Genomic DNA, 17,509 nt, shown 5'->3' with positions numbered 1-17,509 from the left:
TTCATATGTTACTGTTATTGTAGAAAATGTTACATTGCCTAAATAATAATCATCTTAAAAACTGATTTTAGAAGTACGGTTCTAGTTCAAGTTATTGTTGATTTTCTTAATAATTTTATCATGTGTGTGAATCGAAATGAGTTAAAAAAGAGATAAACTGGCCCTTACCTATTTCATTTGAACAAGATGTGGTAGAGATAAGAAACATAGAAACATTTGTCCTAAGCAATGACACTGCTCTAGTTCTTTGCACCGATTATTTTGACCTGGCAATTTGAATAGGTTATTGTTGCAATCATATTAAATATGGCAAAAGAAAATTTATGGTCTTTTTCTTTCGGTACAATAAAATTCATAGTATTTACCTTTGGTAATAGGTACTCCATATATATTTTTGAACGAGGTTCTCCATATATATCTACACTACACTTAAAAATAAGCATTCATAAAACGTGTGTATACAACAAACGAGTCCCTCATCGCTTGCTTTAGGATTGTACTAAATGTTTATATCCAAACACGAACAATCAATTTAATAGGAATTTAATCCAATTATGTTCTCTTGTTAAGAGATGAATATCATGCTTCATGATAATAACTCGGCTAACAAATAAATCATCTTTGGATAAATTCTCTTTTATCAAAACTTAATTTTAATGTATATTTTGGAACAATGGAACATGAACTTAATTCAAACTAGATTTTTTTTTTTTTTGGGAAATTCAAACTAGAATTTTCATCATTCAATATACTTATTTTAATCCGTAACTTAATCCAAAAATATTCAAACTAAAGTTTCACACGCCATTATTGTTGGATTGAATTGATATCCAAGAATCTTGGTTGGACAAAATTTAAATATGAATATTTATTTTGGAATTATTTTCATCAAAACTTAATCTGAATATAAATATTTTGGAAGGCAGTTCAAACTAGAATTTTCATCATTCAATATACTTATTTGAATCTATAACTTAATCCAAAAATATTGATGGCTGAAAATCCTAATTAGAATATGGAAGACTAATACTAATATAATATGGGAATGGATCCATTGACTTTAAGAGTAACTCTTACTCCCAGTGGCGTAGCTAGGACCTTATAGTAGGGGGTTCGGACCTTTCAACTTCATTAGAGATATCGAAGTTTTATGCAGTTATTTTTTCTTTTAATTATCATTTATTTATACTACTAAATTTATAAATTTCGTCATTTTTTCCCAATCAAATATCTAATTTTTTTGCATAAATGTTTAATTTTATTTATAATTTCCATATTTTTGTACAAATTATAAATTTCAAAATCTATCAAATGAAAGTTAGAATTTGTGTAGATTATAAATTTATAATTCTAAAGCATAATAATTTGGTGTATAACATTTTGTGTTCTTGAAATAAGTTTCACGGGAAAAAGTAAATATAATTTGCATAGGTTATTCGTTATTGAGAAAATGGGAGGAGAGTAAGTACACCTTGCATGTTCATGAGAATAAGTAAGTTTTTTTTTTTTCTTTTTGGAAAAGATGACTTTTAGAACCAACATGATTAAATAGGATAAAAAATTTTCTTTTTTTATTATAATTTGAGATAAAGAAAGTGAACTTTTCCTTGTTAAAATTCAGGATGGTAGAAGTATTAAGCTATGAACAAATATAAAATATTAAGTAACATATATTATATTTGCAAGAATTAAACACTACGGTAAAAGCTTCTTAATTTGATTTTAGGATTTGTGTTCGATTTCCAACCACTTCATTTCATTTTACCTTGGACAATGCTTCTCGTTAGGGTTTTAATAATTGATGCACAATTTTTGATTTTATTTTTCTACATATTGAGTTGATGTAAGTTGTAAGACCTCGTTTCATAATCTTTGATTCGCAAAACAACATGATTACCACATTGCCTTCAATATCGGATTTTCGGTAGCAATTTTTATTTAACACACATGGTGGATCGAGTTAGGATATTGTCTTCGGGAAATTGTAATTTGTGCTTCTATCATAACTTATGATAAGTGGCATGTGGTTGCTTCCCTTCGCATGTAATTCTCTTAATCTATACAATTACATCTTTCATGAAAGGATTTTGTCAAAAAGTAAAAATAAAAAAATCTTGAAAGGAGATAACATACACATCTAGTTTATTGGTATATATTGGTCGTCGTGTGCTAAATTCTTTGAGTGCAAGCTGATTTGTATCAATAGTGTTTTCAAGTCCGATTTTGGACTCCAGGAAGAAGGAGTAAAAAAGGCCTCACCCTAACAATTATTATCATTAATCATAGTCATTAATTAACTATTATTAAAATGAAGGGTCATGATTTATAGTCAATGAATTCCTTCTCATATGCGGCAAATACAGTTCAATAACAAGGTAAAAACAGACAGTTCATGGAGTTTAGGCACACTATTATTGAATTGTCTTTTCCGCATAATAGTTTTAGGTGCAATAAGATCAGTTCAATAACAAAGGTAACAAGGCCTTCTTATCATACTCCACAAGGAGTTTAGGTGCATCCTATTATACCTTTTCTGCATAATAATGAGGTCTTATTATCATACTCCAGTGTGATTTAATATTATGCGGAAAAGGTATCTAAAGATTAGGATGCGCCTCAATAACAAACATAACTCAAATAGATATGGAATGTTTTTGTCCAACAATTTTTGTTTTCTCGATTGGTTTTAAGTATGATGTCATAGTAAAAGGGATAAATCAAAATAGAGAGGAAGGAAGTGAGACAGATTATATTTGCAGTTCACTTATTTGTTTTGTGATGGATTTAATACAAGTTATAAAGATGGATTTTTCATTGAGAATGAATGTTGATACAATAGTCAATATGGTTATTTAGAGAATGGTGACATGGAAAAACATTTTTATGGTCAAATGTTTGATCAGTCAGTGGTTAATTAAGATGAAAATGTCATTTGATTTAGGGATGATGTACTTGAAGCAACAATTGATACACATATTGTAGTTCATCAAGCAATTTGTTATGAATCTCAAGATGATTTTACCCAATTCTTTTTTTTCTTTCTTATCATATGACTTGTTTAATGACTTGATTTTGATATAATATTATTACCAAGCATCTCCATGACATTTTCGATGACATGTTTCCTTTTTAATTGAACGATCCAAAATTTGATGTCAAAATATGGAACCTCTTATTTGGATTAGATATAGTCATATACGGTGATTCCAATTTTCCATTATAAAATTTGAATATTTGTTCCCATCTTGCCTCTTGCACTTTGAGTTCAGGCTTCAGCGCCACCTTGTTGAATACTTGTAATATTGAGCTAATTATATGACCCTTTTGAGAAAAAAATTTGTTCCTTTTTATAAGACTCTCTTTTAAGGATAAAATTGTAAAAACAACAGTGATTACAAACAATTTTAATACAAATATCCACTTACTTAGGGGAGGAGGTAGTATGATTTATAATCAGGCCATACATCCTTTTCCTGAAAACTTGATATAATTGATTGATTCGGTTCAATCATGCCAACTGATGTATTCGGGCATTGAGGAATCATGTAAAACTGAGTGTACAAAACTATTTTTCCCTCATCTCAAAACTCAGTTTGTTGGGAGACAAGTAAACAAGACAATTTATGCTATCACAAAACGGCTACATTTTTAGCTCATATACATGTTTCATTAATATTCCAACTTATATCTATGAGGTCATTATTCATAAAATATTGTAAGCATATTTTCGATAGGGGGTGGGGGGGTGTTATTATTTTACAATTGTCTTCAAGCATATTTACAACGTCAAATTCTTACTAATGAGTTTAATAGCTCACATACCATTAACTTTATATAAATTTGGTTTATATAACTTTATATTAGTATGAGTTAATAGCTCACTTGGTTTTTTTTTTATCACGATGTACTTTCCATTTAGGTTATATCTGGATCAGATTTTATGTTCCCTCAATCTCTATATCTCTTTGATTTTAATTTATTATATTTTTGCTTTGCCTAAAAAAATAAAAAATATTAGTATTAGTAAGTCCATCTTGAAAAAGTAATCTAAATAAGTCTTTTTGAGATGTGTGATATCATCTATAAGATTAGTGGAGTCTATAAGATTAGGATTAAAATTTTAAAAGATTTTTTTTTCTAATAATAAAGTTTTCTCACATTCAATTAAGATTGTCATGTAATGTGTCTCTTCCCCCATAGTTTTTTATTTTTTTTTTTTTTTTTTTTTTTAATAACAACAAGTATTTTATGTGTTTTAAAAGCATAGAAGTTTAATCATTTGGTTTTTTAGTGGGAGAAACTCCAACTTCTCTCTAAACTTTCTTTCTCCTTCGTTCACCGATGAGTGGTTTTAGGTCATTTTTTGACCTAGAATCACCCCTCTACATCTTTTTTTCCCTTTTCTTTCAATCTAAATAAGTGGTTTTCACATCTATCAAGTTTTTCCTTTTGTGTTTTTTGTGATTTCGTCGTCTAAGTGCGGCGTTGTGTTGTTCGTCGTCTTGTGCGGCGTTTGATTTCGCTTTTTGTCGCGGTGTTTGTTCAGTTCCTCTTGAAAGATCTACATCAGTCAATTACAAATTCAACCAATGATTTGGACGTCAACGTTGCAAATTCGGAAGCATGGGTATTTCGGTGACTTAAGTTTTATCATATTATTTGTATGCATTTTGCCGTTGTATGCTATTAACTTGGATGTTGTGAGTTTGTTCGCAGATTCACCCTTTACGTTTTTAGCGATGTTTGTATTTGATGTACTCTATCAATTTGAATGAATAAATATCATTTTATTTTTGTCAAAAAAAAATTAAGATTGTCATGTAATCTAAATATATAAGTCTCGTGGTAATTACGATAACTATGATTTTTTAATTTGGCCGCACAAATATGGTGGTATAAATCTAAAATCTGTCACTTATTGAAAAATATTGTATTATTAAAAAACTTCTAAATTTTGATTTTAAAAAAAAAAATTTACAGGAGAAAATTTAATGCATTTCATTTAAAATAAGAGCAGAGATTAGAGATACAAGATGGAATTCAAATGAAAATACAAAAACTAACATGACATGGAGCTACGCTAGCTAAACTATGAGAACTTCATTGACTTGTCTCCTAATAAACCTAACATCAGAAGTTGTTAAATCAAAAGAAAGTAGACGCCGACAACCATCAATAATTGAAGCAAAATCTGAGACATCGAGCGTACGACCATAGATACTCTCTACCACTACATTTGAGTTCGTTTCAAATTCCACAATGGCGAGCTGAAGGTCATGTATCCGTTGATGAGCAGACAACAGTCTAAGTAGTGCCTCTCCCAAATCAACATCAAGTAACGGTGATAGTCACTCCCTTACTTGAGCAATTTCATTGACTTGTTGTCTTCTAATAAATTATTCTCTATAGTTGATTTTATATAATTTTATTGTATTTTGTAGTGAGTTTTTAGTGATAAAATTACATCCTATTGCATAAGATTTCGAAGGATTTTCAATTTTTATTTCTTGTATCTTCAATTTTTTTTTGAGGGATTTCTTGTATCTTCTTCATACCACTTCTTTATATCATGATAACATTTAAAATGAAAATAAAATTATAAACACTTTGATGTCTGAGAAATATGACATGGGGTGATGGGGGATCTACACTTTAAATATATGGAGAAAATATATGGTGATAATAGCTTGGGATCTGGGAGTGTGCTCCTCCTTGAGGAGGTCTTACGTTCGATTCTCTATTGGGTCAATTTAGGTGGGTTAATTCAGCTTCTTAAAAAAAATATGGAGAAAATTATATTGAACCAAACCATTTTTTTTCTACCAAAAAAACAAACCATTTTTGGAACGGCCAAAGGGATAAAATATATCAAAAATTCATATTCTGACATGAGATGTGTGCAAAATAGAGAGATGAAAAAGCACAACAAAGTAGTCCAGTAGAAAAAACTTTCTTGGACAAAAGTTGTAGTGATATGTCAAATGTGAGTTAAAATTTTATATTATATAAAAGAGTTGAGGTTGAAAACCACATCATAAAGAGGACCCATAAATTCAATGTCGTAAAATTTTGGTTAAAGATATGATGTTCAACTTTACTTGTGTGGTCGTTCGTAGTCCAATATGACGATTCAACCCAATGAGCCTCCCACCTCATAGCCCATTATTGGTATTTGGGCTCTAGTTCGACTTGATGGGGGAGCGGAAGAGATTCTTGATGTCAGATCACAAACACAGAGATGTTGTGATATGTTAAGTGTGAGTTAAAGTCTTCGGATAAATGATTTGAGTTTGAATAACATATATAACAGATGACCTATAACCAATATCTTAATGTTTTAGGTGAAGATGAAGTGTTCAATCTCACATGAGCTCAATGTGACAAACAAACCCAATGAAGATCTCCCTCATTGTCCATAAAAAAATCAGAACACCGAAGTGCATAATCAAAAGACCCTAAACATTTCAAAAGATTTGTTCACCAAAGATCAATCATAACTGAAATCTCTTTCACTTTCAACCACCACCAAATATGAATTTTAACTTGATCAATAACGGATTCAAAGCCCAAACCTTACATATATTGTTGAGCTTGGGTAATAACATCATTTTTTTATGGTAGCTAGGATTTGAACCTCAAACCTTACATATATTATGCATTGTCCAAACTAACTGAGCTCATGAGGATGGTAATATCATCATTTGATAATGTAGAAGAAATATCTATCCAATACAAGATGAATTATCAAACTTTTTGAAGAACCACACGTTGTTGAGAAAGAAAAACAATGAGATAGAGATTCTTCAAAACCACATCCATTGACGCACAAACAAGAATCATGAGAAATTATATCATGCCTAAAGAAATTATCATTTGTCAAAAGACTATTAATCCCCTTATTTAACCAAATCTTATCTTTTTCTTTATCGAAAACCTTCGCAAATTGGTCTAAAAATCCCTGCAATCAATCGTGTTTTTTAGCGTCTAAATGTTATATAAAAATACATGAAATTTTTGAAATCTTATCAATTGATAAAGTCAATTCCAAATCATATAAATTATTTTTGTTATTATATAAACCAATTAAAATCAAAGTACAAGCCTATAAACAAATTTACAAAATCTTGATCATAAAAAATCTTTTTATTTTATTTTATTTTATTTTATAATTGTTATATTCTTGTTAATAGCTCAATTAATTTGAGTTAAGAGTTAAGGAGTTGGAAGTTCCAAGTTTAAATTTAGACAAATAAATAAAAATATTAATATAATAATTAACTATTAACATTTGTTATTCAAAAAAATCTTGCAAACTTTTAAAATCTTAAAAAAATAATTAAAATTCTATATCTATTAGACCCCTAAGACATTTGGGGACCTATTGAAGGAATTATCCAATAATGATGGAAGATTCCATATATTATGTACCAAAGATAGAATGGGCGATAAGGATTCTACATATTAGGTGATGAGGCAGATCTTCAACCATCTCTTTTTCTCAACGATTCTTTGAATTGAATAATTTAAAACCAATCATCATGCCTAAAGGCCATTGCAATATATACCTTGTGGCTCGGAGTCAAGAGAGTGTAACCATGATTGATACAGCTCGATAGTGAGACTAGATTCACCAATACTATTTTAAACTTTGCTAGAATTGGCCTATAAGTATAAACTACTTCTATAAATTACAAATTTTTACTTTCTATGGAATTCCTAAAACTGCATAGATAAGGTTTGATTAACAAAAATGTCTTACTAGAAAGTATACAAACGTGTAACTCAAATCAATTCTTCTATGAAATGAGACATATGTCAATTTACATATAGTTGTATTGTATGAAATGTCAAATTTTCCAAACTTGTATGTAAAGAAGTTGGACATAATAAATACCTTGTCCTTTTCAAGGTGTAACAATTCTTATCATTAAGCATTTTGCCAAAAAAAGAAAAACATTCTTATCATTAAGCATCGTATATATATCTTCAAAGAACTATGAACTTTAATTAATACACGTACAAATTTTCTAAATAAATTATTACTACCTCCGTCCTTAATTATAGGACTTTTTTGCTAAAATCACGGGAATTAAGAAAATAAATATTTGTATTAAAGTTGTTTGTAATCACTATTATTTTTACAATTTTATCCTTAAGAGAGAGAGTTAGTTTATGTTTTCCATATGCTATTTATTGCTAATTGAAGAAAATTGATGTATAATAAATAAGGATATGTATGTACAGAAATAATTAATGTAGTTGAAAATAGCAAAGAGATCTTATAAAAAGGGACAAAAAAATTTCTCAAATGGGTTTTATAACCAGTGACAGAGGTAGTATTATAGTAGGCAATTGAAAAATATTGAGGATTGGTCTTGAGAATATACTCAGTTGAAGCCTAAGGCTACGTGCAAGACATTGGGGAAAATTTGTAATTCCATAGGGAGGGGGCAATCTAAGCCAAGTTGATACCTATAACTAGCCATGGTATCATCAGACCAACCTCTCAAATATGACCCTATTGCAAGCATTCCAAATACCAAATTCCAAATCTATAGTGACATTTAACGAATAAATAGTCAATCATCTCTTTGAAATTGTAGCTTTTATAAAAAACTCTTCTGAATTTTGCAAAACTTCAAAACTCCCTTGAAATTGTCAAACGTCAGTCAAATACCCCCCTCCGTTAATTTCCTCCATTCAACATGCTGACATGGCTGTTAATTGCCACGTGGCACTGCTATATGATCAAAAAAGTCATGTCACGTTACAGGAGGTAATTGACTATATTTTTTTTTTAAAATTTGAATTTTTTTAAAAAAAAAATATGACTTAATTTTGAATTTAGGTTGTGTTTATGAACACGTGGAGATTGCAAGTATAAAACTTAAGGTATTTCTTAATGCATATACATTAGAAGTCGCAAATTGTGATGAATAAACGCATATGAAAAAGATAGCAACTGAATTGAATAAATTCTTGTCTTGAACAACTTATGAAAATTTAAAAAACATAGTTTGCAACGATAAAAAAGATAAACATTCTTGGAGACAATGTATTAATATCTTTAGCTTCTCATAAGGGTTCATACACGTATATCTAAATGCTTAGATTGGCACAACCTTTATTGAAGCATGGTTTGCCTAGGCATGGATCTATGTTTATCATTATGCTTGCTTCATAAAGTACAATGTCATAACTAATTTTGATTATGAAGGTATAATAAAACTTAGAATAAATTATGTATGCATGTATGATATCAGCAACAAATCAGAATTTCACATTGGCATGGCATAAGCTGCGAAATACAGTCCCAATAGCATTATACTTGATTTACTCTCACAATATAAAATAAACCTTTATAAATATGAGATTATCCATATGAGCAATTAAACTAACAAATATGAAAGATCGGTGTAGTTTTTATTGTAAAAGGTTAATATAATGATTCCTCAATATGAAACATCAATACAGTTACACTTAAAAACAGATCGAGTAAAATATTTTCCTCATCACGTAACTATGTTAATATAATTTTTACCAAAAGAAAAAAAACTGTTAATATAATGATTCCTCAATATGAAACATCAATACATTACACTTAAAAACAGATGGAGTAAATTTGAGGAGGTATTTGATACATAAATTTTAAATTTGAGGGAGGTATATGCACGTAAATGTTAAATTTTAGGGGGTATTTGCAAGGTGAGTGGGTGGCGCAAATGACAATTTTGAAAAGAAAAAAAGTCATATTTAAAAAAAAAAAAAAAAGATTTTACAAAAAAGTTATAAATATAGTCAATTACCCCCTGTGACGTGGCATGACTTTTTTGATCATGTGGCAGTTAACATCCATGTCAGCATGTTGGATGGAGGAAATTAACGGATGGGGGTATTTGACTGACGTTTGACAATTTCAGGGGTTTTTTTGAAGTTTTGCAAAATTCAGGAGAATTTTTGACGAAAGCTACAATTTCAAGGGGGTAATTGACTATTTACTCGACATTTAACCTTTGACTAGAAGAAACTTTTCATAAACTTATCAGATGGGTTGAGAGAGGAACATAAAGATTGAGATAATAATCCTTGGTTTAACTCATTGATTTCCTATATTTTAACAATTAATTATTATGTCATTTTTTGAAATAACATATTCATTTGACTTACAAGACTCTCTCTGGGAAACTCTTTAGATGAGTTCGGTTTTATAGTTCATAAAGATCAGAGCAGATTTTAAAATTCAAATATATTTACAGATGTACTTACATATTATCAATCAGAGAAACTCTCACATTGATAACTGAAGTTGAACCCACACATTTATGGGGTAAGAGTAAATTTCTTACCAACTTTCTTCAAAAATAAATAATTTTTTGATTTTTTATGAAATGTTGAAATTTGGCCTAAACACAGTCCAGCAATAAAATAACATAAAATGAGACTCAGACTAAAATCAAACTCACTCAAGAAGGAGTCAAAAAAAAGGGTTCAATATGAGTTTTTATCGATTTGGGTTATTTTTTATATACAACTTTAGTTAAAAATAGTTCGGAATTTGTTAGTCTTAGTTTGAATATTGTTTAAGATAGTTACAAGCTAGTTGTCATTGGTCTCTAATTGATTGCATTTTTTTTTTTTTTACAAAAATAAATGATATTCATTCATTCAAATTGATAGAGTACATCGATGCAATGAAAATTCGCTAAAAATATTAAGGATGAATCTGTGAACAAACTCACAATATCCATGTTAATAGCATAAAACAACAAAGTACTAAAGCCTACACATATGACTATATTTAAGCCTGCAGAATATACGTCTCCGGATTTGCAACGTTGAGGACTCCAAAGTCATTAATTTGATCTGCACTGGATCAAAGCTGATCTGACAAACTGAATGAAACAAATACCTACGAAACAAGAAAGACAAACAAGATTGTACAAAGACGACGAACAAAACAACGACGCACTAAGACAAGGTTTTTTGTTGATTGCATTTGTTATACCTTATAATGATCACTGTATAAAGTAATCATACATGATACATTGAACAAAACAATGTCGCACTAAGACAATGTTTTTTTGTTGATTGCATTTGTTATACCTTATACAGAAATGATAAGTAAACACACTTTCTGTGACACAAAATCGACAGCACCGTATGATTATACGTATTTTCCCTTCTTTTTTTTTTCCATTCTTTTCCTTCTTCCTCACCCCTCTTCTGCAACTGATCAGTGCTGCATATCTCTCTCCCCCTTTTCTCTGTCAATTCTTTGGAGGTCGCAAGAGATATGGAAAAATTGAACGGATCTCAGACGATGTAATCGGATCTCCGACGGCGTGAAGGAGAAGATGTCGTCGACACGGCGTAAGATCTAACCGGGTTGATGACGGTGAGGACGATGGTGGTAGTCGTCGTTGACGACGATGGTGGTTGTTACGACGAAGGTGAGGATGACAGTGGTGGTGAGAGGATGGCGGAAGGAGGGAGAAAGGGAGAAGGTGCACAAAGAGAAGATGAAGTAGAGGGTGTTGTTGGTGGTCGGTGGTGAGGACGATGTTGGTAGTGAGAACGAAGGTGGAGGAGGACGGCGGTGGGGTGGAGGATTGTGGTAGAACAGAGGGAGAAGCATACGTCGTATCAGAGAGGAAGAAGAGAGGAAGAAGAATGATGTGTTGCATTTACAAAAATACCCCTTCTTTAAGGTTGAAAAGTCCAAATTATCCCTGGCGTCTGTATTGTGTTCAAAAAAGTGCGTCCAGTTATCATTGCTCTACCTTATAATGATCACTCTATAAAGTAATCATACATGATACATTCATTATAATCGCTAGCGTTAAGACAGATGCATTATTTTGCTTAATCGTATATTTATTGCACATATTTATAAAAAAAGTTGGAATATAGGAAAACATATACAAATTTAAATTATATTGTTTCTATTTTAGAGAGATTGTTTATATTATAATGGGATTTAAATCATATTTTTAATTAAAGATTTAAATTAAATAATATTTACCTTTAACATAAAATTTGCAATTAACGAAGGGTAATTTCGGTACAGTGAAAAATTCAGTCCAAAATATGCGTTCCTTCTATATATTGTTGTAAATTAATTCATATTTTTAGTTTTTTTTTGAAGAATTTTCATATTTTAAGTCAAAAACTTAAATTAAATAACTTGTATAAAATTTGCAATTAACGAAGGGTAATTTAGGTACAGTGAAAAAGTCAGCCTAAAAGCTATATATCCCTTTTATAAATTAGCATAGGTATTCAATTATTCATCGTTCTATGAATTTTAAAATTAGTGTTTTCTTTTTTTTTTTTGAAGAAATGAATTTTAAAATTAGTCATCGTGAACTTAGCTCAATTGGTATGGACAATGTATAATATATTCAAGGTCCGAGGTTTATGTAAGATCTAGGGTTCAAATCCCAACCACCAAAAAAAAAATAATAATAATGGTAAATGGTAACTTATTGCTCAAGATAAAACGGTGAGGTCTATGTTACCCTTTAATGAATTAGGGGTAATTTACTATCAATAACAAATAAGATTCAATTTTATAACGAAGCAAATGGAGATCACATGTTGAATGAAGGAGATGAAGAAATTTGATGTTCTTGAGATCAAAATGATAACTAATAGTAAGAAAAAACCATATCGGTGAGCCTATATTCTTCCTTGATGAACTGGGGTAATTTACCCCTCATGACAAATACAATTCGATTTGGGAATGAAAGAGATCTAGATCACATGTTAAATGAAGAAGATAAAGAAGTTTGATGTTCTTAATATGAAAATGATAATGAATTGTAAAAAGAAAAAAATAAAGAAAATATATATTTTTTTTTTTTGGTCAAGTAGTCTAGTGGCTAGAACTCACACATTTTTTAAATATGGAGAAGTGGGGTGTCCGGAGTTCGAACCCCGGCCCCTGCATATAAAATGCATTTGTCCCTACCAACTGAGCACAACTCACGGGAACATAATTTTAATAAAACTAAATTATTCCGAATTCATCGAGAGGTAACGTAGAAATATACTAAGTAACTGCAGTAGCCCATAACCATGATGAGAAGTTGCAAAAATCTGAAATTAACTCCATCATCCTTATATCTTAACAAACCGTGTATTCAAGATAAATATTACTAACTAACTTAGTATCAAAAAGTGACAAATAATATTAGACAAAGAAAATGTGAAACATAAAACTTATAATGAAAAAACCAGCTAGACTCAACCCATGTATTTATCATGAAAGGGTAAATCTCCACACATGTTTTCTGCTTTCATGAAGCTTAACAAAACCTGGCAGCTAAAGAGAATTATCTGTATACCATAACTACTCATTAGTGGCAAGTGGTCCATGCCTATAGTTTTGATTCTCATGGCACTACCATGAAGTAAGTTGGTTAACAGCAAACAAACAAGGTGCATTTTTGTTGGCTGTGGGATTGTTAGAACTACTTCAAATTTGATAAAAGCTACACCTTAAAACATCAATAAAATCATGTTATATCGCATTGATTTTGACAAATTCATTGTCGATCCAAATATACACAAAATAGGGTGTTTGATATATTTAAGCACGTGGTTTTACTTAATGTGTCAAAATAGTACTCATTCGGTTTTATATTACATTAAATATAGTACATATTATTTAATTAAGTGTTTGAGTTTAAATGATTAATAAATTTTAGTTACGATTGAATCAATTCAAAGCACCAATTTCTATTATTGACGGCAACAATATTTAAGAAAACTTATATTTCTTTTTGACCAAACTGCGAATTACTAAGATATATTTCCCTCATGGATCAACTTAAAGAGTTCTCTTTAGCTACATTTGTTGGTGTTTGCTATTTACTACTATATTCAATGATAACAATAGCAGGATAATAAAGTATTATTGTTTTTTATTCCCTATTTACTCTATGGTTTTTGGTCTTGACCGGCTAGAAAACCAATCCTATAAAGACACGTGAATACGGAACTATCGGACCAAGACATTATGGCTAGGGTGAACACGCTAGTTTCCATGCACATGACCGGACTCAAGCATGTCCCAGCCTTCCTGCACCGTACTTGTGGCCTCCAACGGCTCCTTGATGAGGCACCACATTTCACAGAATCCGTTGTCGTCTCCTTCTCCTGTATAAGGGTGATTCCGCATCACCCTCAAGGTATGATTCTTTTCCCACACGCTTGTACACATTCAACCTCATTTCCTACACTGACTTAGTGTTGGAGTGGTAACGTTCCTGCAGGCACCCTTCGTTCCATCGTGGAGATCGCACCATCGCCGTGTCGGAGCACCGCACTACCACCGTTGCCATCATCCGTCTTTACCCGACATATCAGTTTTTACCTCACATGCAAATTCTTTCTTACAAATGTTTTTAATTGTAATTGTAATAGTAATAATAGCAACAATTTATTTTGGCCAAGTAAATTCAGAAGACCCCCAACAGATAAAAAAAAAAAAAAAAAAAGTAGTCAGTGATGTCGTATTTAACCTTGGGGTAAAAAAACAAAACAACAATAATTGAAGGAGCACAACTAGCCAGCAGGTAAGAGTTTTGGAATTAATGTTGTTCAGTACAAAGTACATATGCAAGATCACCATGCTATGATGAAAAACCACAGGGCCTTTTATATGCAATCCAATCCTTTTGTACGACATATATTATGCTTGTTTGTTTTGTTGCATGCTTTGAAGTTTGATGTTTGTACCTTTGCTACTTTGCACAAACTTGTTTGCACTTACATAATCTCACATTTACACTTGTATGCCGTTGGATATAACACTTGCCCCAGTTTAACTATATTTAAACGTTTAAATTAATGCATATAACTAGCACAGTTTGTATTGTATCTCCAATTGTTTCTGCTATATATTTGATTCTGTGTGATTCAGCTTGGACCCACTGAATACCCTGCAAATAAGAGAATAAAATAATGATAGAGATTTGCTGACATAGCACATAGTGGGTTCTGTATGACTTCTTTATTATCATCTGAAGTCTGAACCACAATTCACATTTACTGTCTGTAACAAAGTGCTTCAGTGTCCAATTGCTAAACTACTTGCTTTAGTATATTCTTTCACATATTTTACTTTGTTGACAAGAATTTTTAGAGCAAATGACTACTTTAGTCCATCATTCCGTATCTCGCTGTCACAAAGGTCTCTCACTCATGATTAAATATAAAGATGTCCTTAACTCTGCACTTCCGTTATCACTTTAGTCCTTGACGTTTAATAATTATGTTAAGTGATGACGTGACATAGGTTTTACGATGATATAGCATATGAGGTGTCACATGGACTACAGTGAAATTAGAAATATTGCAAAATATTAAGCAAAATAAGTCATTGTGTAATGACTTATTGAATTATATGCGGAAATGTGGTGCAATGTTAATTTGTTGGTTTAAAATACCTGTCTATTCATGGACTTATATTTTTTACTGTAATGAAGATACTGATTCTCCCATATTGTTTGTTGCAGTTGCTGAATTTCTTGGGCCAGCTATTTTTCGTGGTTCATAAGGAAACAAATCATAATAATTATACTTCTTCATTTTCTTTAGCACAAGATTTTGATGCCAACTGGCACTACCCTATTTCATATACCTTCCTCTTCTGCCTATAAAAGGAGCAAGCATTGTTACCTCTCATAACATATCACCACTTACCACTCTTTATAAGTGATTCTCAGACCAAAACTAGCTTATTAATTGTTCCTTTCCTACCTTGAATTAATTAAGAAATGGCATCTAGCTCAATGTCAGCTTCTGGCTCATGGAGTGTTAAGGAGAATAAAGCCTTTGAAAGAGCTTTAGCTGTTTATGACAAAGACACACCAGATCGTTGGTACAATGTAGCTCATGCTGTTGGTGGCAAAACTCCTGAGGAAGTTAAGAAACACTATGAACTTCTTGTTGAGGATATTAAACATATTGAGTCAGGGAAAGTTCCATTTCCAAATTACAAGAAAATTTCAGTGTCTCATGAGGAGAAAAGGTATCATAATTAAATAAATAGCTTCATATTCCCTACATGTTGCTTGTTAAATAATTAAACAGAAGCTTATGAAGCAAAAGTTAAATATAACTACTATAACTCTAATCAACTTTTTTTTTTATTATCTGATTTTCATAAATCTACTGTTTGATTAATACTCTTTACTTTCTTTTATAGGATGAGGAACATGAGCCTTCATTGACCAACAAGTGCAATCAACAGCAACAAATTTTATTTTTTATTTTGTTTTTTCAGTTTGAAGTATCCTAATTAATGGTATTGAGGGGTGTTATGTCTCAAATAGTGCTAGTGTAATAGCATTAGAGTATTAGTCATAATAATCATATTTTACTATGATTCTATGCTTTACTCTTTTTTTTTTTTTTTTTTGGATAAAATTCCATGCTTTACTTTCTTGTTGTTGAAGCAGCCTAAGATAATCAACAACTGTTTCACCTCCTCGTTCTTAATAAAGTTGTAATATTTCTTGTTTAATTATCAAATATCAATAACATGTATCATTTAAGACAATTATTTAACATTAAGCACAGGCATAATTATAAAGTGTGTTCCCCTTTAGATGTAATTGTGCTTGATGGAGCTTACTTTAACATATATATAGAAATAGGTATGAGGTATCAATGTTGTCTAATGGTCTTGTCAAAACTAAAAACGTGTTTTTTCTTTGTTGAGATATTAATGACAATATGCTAAATCTGATTATAATTTGTAAAAGCTCTATCTTTGTGTCGAACTATTTGGAAGCATGTAGTTGTTCGTCACACTATTTATCGTGTGTCATGCTAAATTATCACATTTTAATCATAAATATAATATTATTATCAGTGCTAACTAAAGTCAATGGTAAGAAAAAAGCTCTATCTTTCTTATTTAAAAATGGAATAATAATGATTCCGAGGAACGAAGGAGAGGGGAACAAAATCTCTTGAGCCAAATTTAACTCGGGCATGATTTTTCATTTTTAACGTTAAAAATTTAAGTTGTTACGGATAAAATACTAAAATTCATCCACAACATGGATTCGAACAGACAACCACAAGACCCGACACACGTGCAAGTATCTGTTTTGCCACTGGACCACTACGATGAATCCCAATGACAATTTATAACTCATACTCGATTCATATTTTGGACCCCTCAAAATTTCCAGGCCCTCTTGTAGCAAGCAAGATTCGATGGACTTTGGGCTGGTCCTACCCTTAATGCGAGTGTCAACACAAATGTTTTGGTTAACGGTGAATATGATTTATATACAAAGTCAAACTCGGGATGGTGAATACGATTTATATAAAAAGTCAATCTCGTGAGGTTGATGAGGCATATGACCTCTCAGAGAAGATGTGTGAGGTAAAATGTGGAAGTACGATGATTCTAGATCATATTGATGGATACATGGAATTTGTTTCAAGAATGACAGGAGTAAGATTTATCCCTTTAATTATGCAACAAGAG

The 17,509-nt window shown here is 31.0% G+C and overlaps 1 protein-coding gene across 1 annotated transcript; it reads left to right on the top strand.

Moving 5' to 3' along the window:
* The first annotated feature begins 15,646 nt into the window (after window positions 1-15,646).
* Window positions 15,647-16,567, top strand: LOC11411496 (protein RADIALIS-like 3). The gene is made up of 2 exons (XM_003624889.3): window positions 15,647-16,036; window positions 16,214-16,567. The coding sequence occupies exons 1-2, from the start codon at window positions 15,783-15,785 to the stop codon at window positions 16,236-16,238; spliced, it is 279 nt and encodes a 92-aa protein (XP_003624937.2). The 5' UTR covers window positions 15,647-15,782; the 3' UTR covers window positions 16,239-16,567.
* The last annotated feature ends 942 nt before the right edge of the window (window positions 16,568-17,509 follow it).

Source organism: Medicago truncatula, chromosome 7 (genome assembly GCF_003473485.1).
Source record: "Medicago truncatula cultivar Jemalong A17 chromosome 7, MtrunA17r5.0-ANR, whole genome shotgun sequence".
Lineage (NCBI taxonomy): Eukaryota > Viridiplantae > Streptophyta > Magnoliopsida > Fabales > Fabaceae > Medicago > Medicago truncatula.
Note: the sequence above shows the minus strand (reverse complement) of the source record. Positions and strands in the feature narration are given on the sequence as shown.